Source organism: Triticum aestivum, chromosome 1D (assembly GCF_018294505.1).
Source record: "Triticum aestivum cultivar Chinese Spring chromosome 1D, IWGSC CS RefSeq v2.1, whole genome shotgun sequence".
Lineage (NCBI taxonomy): Eukaryota > Viridiplantae > Streptophyta > Magnoliopsida > Poales > Poaceae > Triticum > Triticum aestivum.
The window spans coordinates 389,370,416-389,383,390 of record NC_057796.1 but is presented as its reverse complement, the minus strand read 5'-3'; the positions used below and the strand labels follow the sequence as shown (position 1 = coordinate 389,383,390).

At 47.4% G+C, this 12,975-nt stretch overlaps 1 protein-coding gene across 4 annotated transcripts; it reads left to right on the top strand.

Moving 5' to 3' along the window:
- Positions 1 to 7,580: 7,580 nt before the first annotated feature.
- Positions 7,581 to 12,117, top strand: LOC123182302 (coiled-coil domain-containing protein 115). 4 transcript variants are annotated; one of them, XM_044594826.1, is made up of 8 exons: positions 7,581 to 7,772; positions 7,872 to 8,058; positions 9,942 to 10,074; positions 10,209 to 10,334; positions 10,437 to 10,501; positions 10,946 to 11,033; positions 11,103 to 11,201; positions 11,724 to 12,110. In XM_044594826.1, exons 2-7 carry the CDS (start codon positions 7,882 to 7,884, stop codon positions 11,180 to 11,182), a joined length of 669 nt encoding a protein of 222 aa, XP_044450761.1. In that variant the 5' UTR covers positions 7,581 to 7,772; positions 7,872 to 7,881; the 3' UTR covers positions 11,183 to 11,201; positions 11,724 to 12,110. The 4 variants fall into 4 exon arrangements, 3 of the variants coding, with proteins under 3 accessions (XP_044450761.1, XP_044450760.1, XP_044450762.1); XR_006492083.1 differs by lacking the exon at positions 10,946 to 11,033 and having other exon boundaries at positions 11,724 to 12,117; XM_044594825.1 differs by lacking the exon at positions 11,724 to 12,110 and having other exon boundaries at positions 11,103 to 11,454.
- Positions 12,118 to 12,975: the final 858 nt, after the last annotated feature.

The window sequence follows — 12,975 nt, the reverse complement described above, 5'->3', positions numbered from 1 at the left end:
CGACACTGTATGGATTTTCTACGATTTTCTGGGCCGAAAACCCCTAAAATACTGCCCGGACGTGACGCAACGTGCGTTCGTTGTCGGATTTCGTTCATTTTTGGCATGGGGTGCCCGGGTGGGGCCCCACACGCGCTGGCAAAAGTTGGGTGCATTCCGTGAAACCACTCAGGTACTTGGTGTGAAAGGCGGTGGTTTCGGTATGGGCGGAGGGGGCCCTCGGTCGTACGCCTCTCCTTCGCATCCGCCAAACGGGCTCATTTTTTTTCCATGTGCTACAATGACCGTGGCAAGCACGCACGCCAAATGCATGTGGAAGGCAGTGGTTTCCGTAAGGGGGGAACGGATCCCCCTTGCATATCTCCTCTTCGCATCCGCCAAACGGTCTCACATTTTCTTCACGGGCTACATTGACCATGGCAAGCATGTATGTCAAAAAAAACCTAACATAGTCCCCGGACGTGACGCAAACTTTTTTCACACGTCGATTTTCGTGTCTTTCAATTTTTCTATTTTCTATCATTTTTTTCCACTCACTTCGAATTGTCAGAGTCTATAAGATAGTACGGCTTATTTCTTTAATCAATGAATTGTTTTATAAATCTTGATTTAAAATGATGACATCCATTTTCTCTCATTCGAAATGATCAACTTTTTTTCTATAAATGTCCAACTTTTTAAAATATTCTAAAACTAAACAAACACGTTTGCGGCTGTATTTTTGGCGATTCTACATGCTATCGATATGGTGACGAATCGATCGACACATATGAAAGGTGTGTGTTGCTGTAGTATTTTAATGGCGGCAGGAGGAGCCTTCAAGAGAATTGGATATGTTTTAATTTCTTTTCGCTAACTTCTATTTTACAAAATGATTCAAAATTTAAAAACATTTTCAGAATATTTCATAGTAATTTGCATCTAAAATTCATTCAAACATAAGGATAGTTCATTAAACCTTACGACAAAGGGTTCATTTTACATTCGAACATAACGAAACTTAATTAAACATAAAAGGACCTAATCTAAATTAATTAAACATAAGAGGACCTAATCTAAACCTAATCTACTCGTCGTCGTCGGACGCGGCGAGGTCCACGATCTCGCCCGCACTGCCGTCACCGTCGTCATCGTTGCTGCTCTTCCCGGCGTCGTCCCAGTCGACGGCGTCGTCCTCCACCGGAGCCGCCTGCGCCGGTGCCTGCACCACACCCGTAGCCGCCGCCGCATCCAGTGCCGCCTGCAGCTCGGCGGCCTCTGCAGCCGCCGCCATAGCGGCCGCGGCGTCCAGTGCCGCCTGCAGCTCCGCGGCCTCTCTGGCCTCTACCACTGCCGCTTCTGCCCGCGACACCCATAGGGCGATGAGGTAGCCGGGGTAGTCGTCCGGGTCGCCATCCTCGCGCAACGCGAACTGCTCCGGCGGGATCTCGACGGCGGGAGGGGCGGCGGGCCCGGCGAGCGTGGGCACCGGACGGCGGGAGGAGCTTGGGGACGGCGTGGCCGCCGGAGGGGGACGGCAGGACCGGCGCGGGGCAGACGACGGGCCGCCTGTCTCCGAATCCCGACGAGCCTGGGCGACGACCTTCTAGAAGTCCTTGCCCGTCCAAAACCTTGTATGGACGGCAATATTCCAGCGGCCGCCCTCGTGCCGGCGGAACTCTTCCGGCGTCGCGCCGGGCCCCCTCGTCGGGTACCCGTCGGCGGTGATGTGGAAGATGTGCGGCAGATGGCAGCCCGGCGGCACCATCAGCCCGAGCCGAATGAGCTCGTCCGTGTCTGGCGTGCCCAGGCTCGTCGGCCACGCGCCGCCACGGCCGTCCGTGCCACCGCTGCCGCCGGACGCCATGGATGCCGTCGAGAAGGACGTGGGGGAGGCAGACGGCGCGTCTGGTGGATGGCGTCGGTGGGTGACGTGAGTGGGGGTGGGGGAGGCAGACGGGAAGGTGGGGGCGATTTAACATCGGGGCGGGGCGGCGGTAGGTGACCGACGCATCGGCTTAACGCCGGCCTTAATGGCGCATCGGGGGTGGCGGCCGCCTCGGGAACCGTCCCTTGACCGACGCCACGCAACCGTCCTAGCGACGTGTTTTTTTACTTTGACCACGACAGCTGGTCGTCGTACGTAGACGGCCCGACACACCACGTAGACGGGCGGGCGCATGTACGTGCACTCGCTGTACATGACACAACGCGGGTACAGCCCCGTCGCGCGGGCGGCGGCTTTTTTGTGATGAGACGATCATACCCTTGTTAATGAAGGGGTATGGAGCGATCTCAGCCGTTGTTGTATTTAGGGGGGTTGTACCGAAGAAGAAGTGTTATTCAGATACCCGTGAGTTTTTTTTTGCGAGAAATTTTTCGATCTATTCATCTTCAATCATGGCAGTACAACGAATACCAGAAATAATTGAAATTATATCCAGATCCGTAGACCACCTAGCGACAACTACCAACACTGAAGCAAGCCGAAGGCGCGCCACCGTCATCGCCCCTCCATCACCGGAGTGGGCACAACTTGTTGTAATAGACAGTCGGGAAGTCGTCGTGCTAAGGCCCCGTAGGACCAGCACACCAGAACAGCAACCGCCGCAGAATAACATAGATCTGAAAGATCCAATCCGAATACACACGAACGTAGACGAACAACGGCGAGATCCGAGCAAATCCACCAAAGATAGATCCGCCGGAGACACACCTCCACACGCCCATCAACGTGTTGGGGAACGTAGCAGAAATTCAAAATTTTCCTACGTGTCACCAAGATCAATCTAGGAGATGCTAGCAACAAGAGGGGAGGAGTGCATCTACATACCCTTGTAGATCGCGAGCGGAAGCGTTCAAGAGAACGAGGTTGATGGAGTCGTACTCGTCGTGATCCAAATCACCGATGATCCTAGCGCCGAACGGACGGCACCTCCGCGTTCAACACACGTACGGAGCGGGGACGTCTCCTCCTTCTTGATCCAGCAAGGGGGGAGGAGAAGTTGATGGAGATCCAGCAGCACGACGGTGTGATGGTGGAAGTAGCGGGATCCCGGCAGGGCTTCGCCAAGCGCAAGCGGGGAGGAAGAGGTGTCACGGGAGGGAGGGAGGCGCCAGGGCTTGGGGTGCTGCTCCCATGCGCCTCCCCACTATATATAGGGGTGAAGGGGGCTGGTTTCTTGCCCTCCAAGTCCATTGGGGCGTTGGCAAAGGTGGGGGAAAGAAATCCCATCATTTCCCTTCCCCACCGATTGTTATCCCCCTTTTTTAGGGATCTTGATCTTATCCCTTCGGGATATGATCTTATTCCTTCTAAGGTGGGATCTTGGTGCGCCTTGACCAGGGGTGTGGGGCCTTGCCCCCACTACCCACGTTCATGTGGGTCCCCCCATGCAGGTGGGCACCACTTCGGAACCTTCTAGAACCTTCCCGGTACAATACCGAAAAATCCCGAACATTTTCCGGTGGCCAAAATAGGACTTCCCATATATAAATCTTTACCTCCGGACCATTCCGGAACTCCTCGTGACGTCCGGGATCTCATCCGGGACTCCGAACGACTTTCGGATTTCCGCATACTAATATCTCTACAACCCTAGCGTCACCGAACCTTAAGTGTGTAGACCCTACGGGTTCGGGAGACATGCAGACATGACCGAGACGACTCTCCGGTCAATAACCAACAGCGGGATCTGGATACCCATGTTGGCTCCCACATGTTCCACGATGATCTCATCGGATGAACCACGATGTCGAGGATTCAATCAATCTCGTATACAATTCCCTTTGTCAATCGGTACGTTACTTGCCCGAGATTCGATCGTCGGTATCCCAATACCTTGTTCAATCTCGTTACCGGCAAGTCACTTTACTCGTACCGTAATGCATGATCCCGTGACCAAACACTTGGTCACATTGAGCTCATTATGATGATGCATTACCGATTGGGCCCAGAGATACCTCTCCGTCATACGGAGGGACAAATCCCAGTCTCGATTCGTGCCAACCCAACAGACACTTTCGGAGATACCTGTAGTGCACCTTTATAGCCACCCAGTTACGTTGTGACGTTTGGTACACCCATAGCATTCCTACGGTATCCGGGAGTTGCACAATCTCATGGTCTAAGGAAATGATACTTGACATTAGAAAAGCTCTAGCAAACGAACTACACGATCTTGTGCTATGCTTAGGATTGGGTCTTGTCCATCACATCATTCTCCTAATGATGTGATCCCGTTATCAATGACATCCAATGTCCATGGTCAGGAAACCATAACCATCTATTGATCAACGAGCTAGTCAACTAGAGGCTTACTAGGGACATGTTGTGGTCTATGTATTCACACATGTATTACGGTTTCCAGTTAATACAATTATAGCATGAACAACAGACAATTATCATGAACAAGGAAATACAATAATAACCATTTTATTATTGCCTCTAGGGCATATTTCCAACACAACGGTGCTAGACGCACCGCCGGAACGAGGGCTAGGCGGCGAAACCTTTATTCCATCTTCAGGGAGCCGCCACCGTCTCGTCTTCCTGAGCAGGACACAAACCCTAGCAAAACTGAAAGAAATGACTAAAAACAGAGCCCTCTCGCCGGCCCTTGCCGAGATCCACCGCGCCCCCATGGCCCTAGGGCCACCGGAGAGGAGCCGGACCTGCGACGGCGACTGCGGGAGGCAGAAACCCTAACTTTTTTGTGAGGAGGAGAAGGTGAGTTAAGCTAAACCCATTGATGAAAAGAAAAATTATAGCTTCCAAATCTCGCTTGTCCGGTAATTTCTTGAGGAGGCCTGATTTCTCTTCTAGTCAATAGTCTCGAGTGTTTCTTAGCAGGGTGTGGCTACTTCTTTATTCCTTTTCTTTATCTTTGATCTACTTTGTAAGAGTATCTCTAACACATCCCTGAAACTTAATCCTTCAAACCTTATCCCTATCACAAGAAGCTGATTTTTGGAGGGATTAACTTGTCTTCAGCTAGGAGATTCCCTAATCATAATCTCCTAAAAACATTCATACACAAATTTTGCTACATGAACTCATTTCAAACACAAATTTAAACTACTTAATTACAAAGTTCGACGCCACTTCCATATTAATACCATATATAACATAACTAAACAGTTCATGCATACTACATTTGCATCACACATAGCATAATTTTGAGCTAGTCCAAACATTGATATTAAACATATGCAACTACATAACTTGTCGGTGAAAATTCCGGCAAACCCCTCGATAGTGCTTCGACTAGCCGAAACAAACACAGGGGTAATAGGAGATCAGTTTACCTAGGTTTATGCCTTCACAATGAAGGTAAAACACTACTTCTGCTCGTGTTATATTTGCAATGATGTGGTGTACATGGCACATTGATGAATCGAGGGATAGATTGTAGGATTTCTATTGACTGGCCCTCCCCCGGCTTATAAAGGGTGTTGGGGGTCTAGGGTTTACAACAGTCCTAACCGACCTGTGCGGTGCGTAGGGTCCTCCTCAGACCCGGTCTCTTCATCTTGATCGGAAAATCTTCCGGATCCTTCCTTCTTGAGAGCTCATGGGTCAGCCCAAGGGGGCTTGTGGCCGTTGATGACCTGAAGTGCACATGACTATTGCAATTCGTGATAAGTAAGGTTTGTCGAACCCATATGGAGTGACACGCATGTAACTACTAACCTCATGACTATGTTGTCATAGACACAACTATGTTCGCACCCAGACTATATTCTAGAAATAGCCTATTCTATTGCTAAGGAAATGGTAATAAAAAGGGGTTTAACTAAACTAAGAACGTAAAGGTAAAAAGAAGAATAAAATAGATGAAGCAGCGCTTGAGTGATAAAGCATTCTCAGGGTTTTCAGATTCATCACTACTATTACTTAGGGTACATGGTCATACAAGTAGATAACCTAGTCTGAGACGTAATGCATGTTATCTATTTTTATAAGTGGGCAAAGTCAAATACACATACATGCATACATGCAGTAGCCACAGATCACATAGACCACCACAATTTCTCCCAGCATTCTGGTTTTGGCAACGGTGATTAAGGGTCTCCCATGGACGCAACTTAATGGGTGTCTCTGATAATTTCCCTATCAATAGGCCAGGGAAGGGGGAGATAAGCACCGTCATCACAATACCTCCTCAACCCACCATCACAATGATAGTAATAACCTTTCGTCCATGAAGACAAATATTGAGTGACCGACTTCACCCAACATCAAGAAGGTAATTAACATAAACATATTGTAAGAATCGTATATCGTTGTGATTAAAATAAGACATTAGAGTTCATCCACGTTTCCCCGAGAATGAATGCAATTACTCAAACATTTGGATGGAACATAGAGGGGAGAGACAAGTTAGAACCCAACATGGTGTTGAGGAAGAAGAGAAGCATGGCGATGTCGATGGAGATGGCAGGTATTGTGCACTGGCAGAGCTTCCTCCTTCATTCTTCCTTGTCATCCTTCCTCCATGGTGGAGACGACTGTTCTACTACAATGAAGGTGTGGCGGCAAGTGATGGAGTTGTTGAAGATTGATGCTGACAGTTAGGTTTGAGGTGAATATATGCTAGGCCTCCATGGTCTTCTATGCATTTATGACTTCTCCCCTTTCATCCAATGGCTCTAAGAGCATCTACAGCCGGACTTCTCAAATTGACTGGGTGGGCGCGGGGATCACTGACTGGACAGGAGAGAGGAGTAAAAAGTAGCAAAAATTTGACCCGATCGGACCCCTCATATCTTCCCTATATGTCGGGGCTGTCCGTGAACCCTCATATTCATCTCAAATATGGAGAGGGTATGAGGGCTCGCGGACACGCCCGGGCGCGTCCGATCAATCCGTTACATAGGACGTGGCCCCATCTTGGATTACCTTTTCTCTTTCTTTATTCATTCTTTTCTTTTTCTCTCTTCATCTCTATCAATCACGTACAAGTGACCGGACATATGAGAAAGAAAATGAGAATTATGGCTGCACGGATGGACAAATAGGGACTCAAAACGGATATGCCCAGTCACTAACTGGACGCGTCCATGAACGATTGAGGGATCAAATTAAGGGTACGTGGTTGAAGAGTTAAATTCTCTCCCAACACCTCCCTTGTCTCCAAAAATCACGCAGGAACAAACCAGGATACGAGCGATGGTACCAGCAGCCGGACGCGCATGCAATTTCGTGTTTTGTTCGTCATTTCTTCCTACCAATTTTGATTTAGGCGTTCTTGTATTCATTTTGAAAAGGGTCCGTAAGGACACATCTAGATATGACATAGTTATGTCACATCTAAGTTGATGTTCATTCTGTTTGTGGTCTATTTTTTTGTCCTAAATTTTTTTGTTTCTTGTTGCTACATTGTATACTTGTGTGGGGCTTAGATGTGACATCCTTAAAAAACATCTACTCTCTGTCCCATAATATAAGAGCGTTTTTGACACTAGTGTAGTGTAAAAAATGCTCTTATATTATGGAACGGAGGGAGTAGATGTGAGTTAGACAAACTGTTTTGGAAATCCTAATATTGGATATTCAATTTGAACACTTTAAAAAATATAAATATCAAAATATCAAATTCTCCGTAGGAAAAGCCTACACCGATCTTTCTCCGCCCGCTACACCACATGCCCGCACCTCCGGTGATGGCCTAATCAGATCCCTTTCTCGCAGCAGAGCCGACGGCAGCAGGCGGAGGCAGGGTAGCTTGCCTACTCGCCGGCGCCGGGATCCTGCTCTCCCCAACTCCCCATCCCGGCCACTGGGTCTCAAGGTATGGGGTCGTTTTCACCCGTCGATTAGTTAAAATCCCGCTCGCCCTCACAATTTTCGTTTTCCTGCTCCCAATCACCTGGGCATTCGGGCGTGTCAGGTTCGGGCTCATGGCGGCGGTGCCGCGGCACTTGGGACCCGATCGTCGAGTGGAACAAGTGGAAGATGCCACCAATGCGGCGGCGGCGGAAGAACTTGGGGGAGACGACGAGGAGATCCTGCGGTTCATGGACTCGGCGGATGGCTACCTCCTCCTCATGGATTCGCTTTCCGCCGCTCTTCGCCAGGTAGGTCACGCCGGCCGATGCCCTCTGTGCACCAATCTACTGTATAACGTATGGTCTCTGCTCTAGGTTTGTGTGGTCGGTGCCTCCATGGGGTCCTCCCTTGCTCTGTGGCAGGGCCGGTCCTGAGTTTTTGGGGGCCCGGGGCGAACCTAAAACTTGGGGCCCTTAATATACACATCATAGTAACATCAATGACTATACATATATATAGCGTTACAAATTAACATTTAAATGCATCCAAAATCAGTATGATTATCAAGTAATTTATACTCTGAAATTACCTTAAAAATTTCTTCTAACGCTCCTCGATGCAAAGTCACTTATGATGGGGTCGATGTCAATCTCATCCAATAATTTCTTCTCGATGCATAATGTAGCCAAACCATTTAATCTCTCTTGAGTTATTGTTCATCTCAAATAGTTCTTCAATTGTTTCAACTTCGAAAAGCTTCTTTCGACCGATGTGGCCGTCACAGGGACAGTAAATAAGATGCAATAAGCAGTATAGTGGTATAACAATCTACTTCTCTGACATGCCCGAAAATTTCATCAACTGTAACAAATTGTGCCTATGCATCTGATGAATTACCGAGCCACTTACTTTGTTCTCGCTGATGTTGGTGTCAACATTTTCTTCTTCCGAATTCCCATTAGTCTGTTGCTCTTCCCCTATGGCAACGATCACCTACTAGTCATCTGGGTTTATTAAAGCAGTGGAAGCACCAGTATCACTCTTCTTGAAAAAATTGTGAATATGTGTGCGCTGTGATTGTATCAATTTATCCACTTCCTTCTTCCTTTTTCTTTTATGGCTACCAGATGAATTTGTCCAGTTGCTGGACGACATGATAAAACACACAATGCTGAAAACAAAAACAGTTTGTTGCATCAATGATCAATCGTTGAACAGTGCCGGCTATGCAACCATGGAATTTATTGTATCAACATTATATGAATATTTAGGAGTACCTCAGTTCCTGAATCCTGACGATCGAACTTCAGTGCGTCTGCCTATAAAGCACGGCAGCAACGTAGCGCTTAGAGTCTGCAGAGGATTGAGAGAAGATCAACTGAGCAGAGGCCAAAGGGGCGTGATGATAGGGCCCCAGAATTGAAATCTGCCGCGTACATAACCGGATTAGTAAGGAAATTACCAGGGGACAACTGCGAGGCGGGAATACATGTACGGCATCGAGCGTCGGCAGCGTACATAACCGGATTAGTAAGGAAATTACCAGGGGACAACTGCGAGGCGGGAATACATGTACGGCATCGAGCGTCGGCGGCCTAGGGCTGCGACTGCGTGATGGAACAGAATAGGAAGGGAACCGTCAGAATCGGATCGATCGCTGATCGCTCTTTTTCTTCTTTTTTTTACGCAATCCCTCTCCTTTTTTATGTGAACGAACCGCTGGCTGCCTCGCCCGCTAGCTTTTTCGAGGAAACAAATCGATAGATCGGCCTGCTGACTCCCTGCGCGCGTCTGCAGTATGGGCCGTAGGGCCCCCCTGAATTTTGGGGGCCCGGGGCGGCCGCCCCCCCTGCCCCTCCCCAGGGCCGGCCCTGCTCTGTGGAGCAGTTTGACTCCAGTTGAAGTGACTGTTACACAAGTATAGTGTGCTAGTGTGTGGTATCAAGCAGCCGAACAAAAATTGTTATCTACTAGGAGTAATTTCTATCTTCAGGGTCGAGCTAAGTACCTGAGAAGAATTAGTATCCGAGCAGAAGCTTCTTTGCTCGGGTTGATTTTATTTTATTTTCTATTATGTGCCTACGATTGTGCTGTGCCCTGAAACTTATCTTGCTCCGGGCTGTTGCATTTAGTTCCGATGGTTTGAGCAACTATTAGTTCCCATATATGAATGATATTCTTTATTTCCTAGGGTTGGCTTGATCTGGCAAGTGCTCGTCACTCGATGGGCGCATCACGTGTTTCGAGTGTGCTGTTCGATCATAAGGAGCAATCTGCAGCCACTAGGCTGCAAGTGGATTATTCTGCAGATTTGCGACCATCAGGTGACCATTATTTGAGTTCAGAATCTTAATTAACAATGCAGAGCTGCTATGGCAACCATCCTTGTTTTTTTTTGAAATCCTTAGATTGATAGTTCCATGTGCATGCCATGAGTTGTTCTTTAATTATGTTTCAGAATCAAAGCCTCATTTTGCTCTGTCAAAGTGGTGCTTGCAAGAAGAATCAAACTCCAGTGATGTTGTCAGTGCACAAGATAGTACTAAACCAAAACTAAGGTACCGAGGATCAGAAGCTACCTCAGGTATTTGCACAAGTGATGCACAAGCACTATATCTACTTTTTAGTGTTTGAATGTGTCTAGTTTTCCTTGCTCACCTTGAAATCCTCTTCTTTTGTTACGGAGATGGTAGCAATGAATCAGATGCAACTACTGCAAAATCTTCTACGGGCGTTGACATTTGCAGCCAGGTAAATGAGCCTGTTATATTTTGCAAATACAGTAGGTAAAAGCAACATATATAACACTTAAAAATTGAGCACAATTGATGGTGAATCATGGCCTGAAAGTAACAACGTAGAGCATTAGTTATGAGGAATTAGTAAGTCAATAAAACCAAGTTTAAAGTGCTTCAGTGGTTAATTTGGCCAAGCCACCCTGATATGCTGGAAGACCTGTTAGTAGCTCTACTCAAGTTAGTCTGGCTTGTGTCAGTTCTATCCAAATTACACATTCTTGCTAGTAAACAATGCTATTTTACATTCACATTTGAAAAGATGAAGAATATCAGGTTCACTCAGGCGCAAGAAACTGATATGCCATGACGTTCGTATACATTTGTGTCGTGACAAAGAAAGATGTGTGACTCCAAGACACCCAAATTCTATTTATTGTTCCTTTCCTCTGCACTTTAGGTTCAAACTGCAAGATCAAAAGCATTATCAATGTTCAGCGCATTGGTGTCTCCAAAACTACGAACAACCCAAGTTTCCTTTGAATCAGGTTATATTTCTAACAAGAACAGTAGAGGTTTAGTCCTATTGATCTAACTTATATTTATGTTTCATGTAGCACTTGAACAAATTGTGGAGCTAGCGAATTCAAGATCAACCATGCTCTCTAGCTTCTCACAGATAAAGCGCAGATCATGAATCGATTGCCTGATTTGAGGTTCTGTACCCTTGCACACCATCTATTCTCTTTGTGGAGTATCAGTTATATGCAATCGACAGCGCTCGTAGAAAATATCATAATCCTATTTGAAATGTTGATGCACGTGGAGATGTATGAGAGTTGTGTTTTGCGTTTCATTATCTTGCTGTTGAGGCAAGCACTATGTCTGCATATTGACGGTTTCCTTTGGGGAAATCAACGGGGAAACTTGTTCTTCTGAATAAAATCAGACCCTGAGCAAGAACGATCAGCGTTGCATCTCTACTTTGTAATAACCAAGTAATACACATCACATACGAAAATTTACATAACCTCTCTATTCCTTCTTACACAAACACAACCCAAAACAACACTCAAAAACCCTAGTTGTGAGTGGTCTCTCAGCTAGTTGGAAACCTAAGGAAGGTCTGAAGGAAAGGGGGGAAGTTAAACATGTACAGTAGGTAGAAGCATTTCTTCTTGTACCGCTCTAGAGCCTTGACTGACGACCGATGTGGTTTGGACTTGGGAGAGGTTCAGTTGTAGGCGCCGAAGCTGGTGCGACCCGATGCTCGCTTCTCCGCGGCCATGCCGTCGCTCCTTGGCAGCACGAGGTTGCTGATGGTCCTGACGATCTGCCGCTTCAGCTGCCCCCTCTTCAGCGGGGGCCTCTTCTCCTTCGCGCTGCCGTAGTTGCTGATGCCGCTGTTGCTGCTGTAGGAGTGCTCCATGGCTCCACCACCTGTGTTGTCCTTCTTCTTCTTCTTCTTCTGAGTGTGTGTGTGTTGTGCTTGCTTCCTTGCTTAATGTGAAGAGGACATGAGACGGTGAAAAGTATTTATAGGCGAACTAAACCCTGTGCTCTGTCGATTTTGGTGCCTCGCCACGCATGTTAATTTCTTTGGCGGAATATTTTGACCTCTTCCGGGCCATCTTGTTTGTACAGTGAAGGCACTAACAGGGGAACTTATGCCCTTAACCACAAGAGTGCCACTGTGCTTGCTCCCAAAAACGGCTGGAATGATTGAATATTAAGGGAGATGGCAGGGTGCATCTTTGAAGCATCCAGAGACTTCTGACCAGTCAATCCAGAGCTAATGAAAAGTAGATATTTAGAGTGTCATCTGGACGTCTCCATAGCGTCTTTCGAGTTGAAAAAAGATAAGAAGATTTGATCAATTTACCCTCACGTTTGCTCCGTTACCTTACCTCTCGTTGAACTGAACTGAACGAACCACCAGATAATTCAGGGAAGAGCAGAGCCGAGCGTGGATTAAGATTAAGCCGCACGTGCCGGAGTGCTGCCCATTGACTGTTTCCGTCCTAGGAGAGATGCATGCACGTGACCGCGACGGCTAACTCTGCTTTGTTTGTAGCTAGCTCCAAGGTTCAGTGCATCTCTATTCCGCATGCTCGCTTGAGCTTGAGGTGTCAGCCAGGCCGCCACCGGCGGCTCGCGCATGGACACCTGACCTCCACCGACCGATCGGCCGGGCACGACCAGCCGCCGGCCGTGACCTTATCCTGACCCGACGACTGCGCGTCTCTTCTTAATTAATTCTGATAATACATACATACAGTCAGGGACGGAGCCAGGAATTTGGCATAGGGGGGGCGAGTTTCAGACTAGAGCTCTTATAGACTGATGGGCATCGGATGATCACTCATAAGTTTAAAGTGTGCAAAGAAACATAAGCCCGGACTCGTATTTTCGTTAGTGTAAACAGCTAAAGACTACAAAATTATTATGAAAGTATTCATCTTTGACAAAAGAGTATCTAAAATAGTTATA

Coding starts and splice junctions, on each gene's coding strand:
- LOC123182302 (XM_044594826.1), top strand. CDS start 7,882: ATGGCGGCGGTGCCGCGGCACTTGGGACCCGATCGTCGAGTGGAACAA. Junction 10,075..10,208: donor TGCAGATTTGCGACCATCAG/GTGACCATTATT, acceptor ATTATGTTTCAG/AATCAAAGCCTCATTTTGCT. Junction 11,034..11,102: donor CCAAGTTTCCTTTGAATCAG/GTTATATTTCTA, acceptor TGTTTCATGTAG/CACTTGAACAAATTGTGGAG.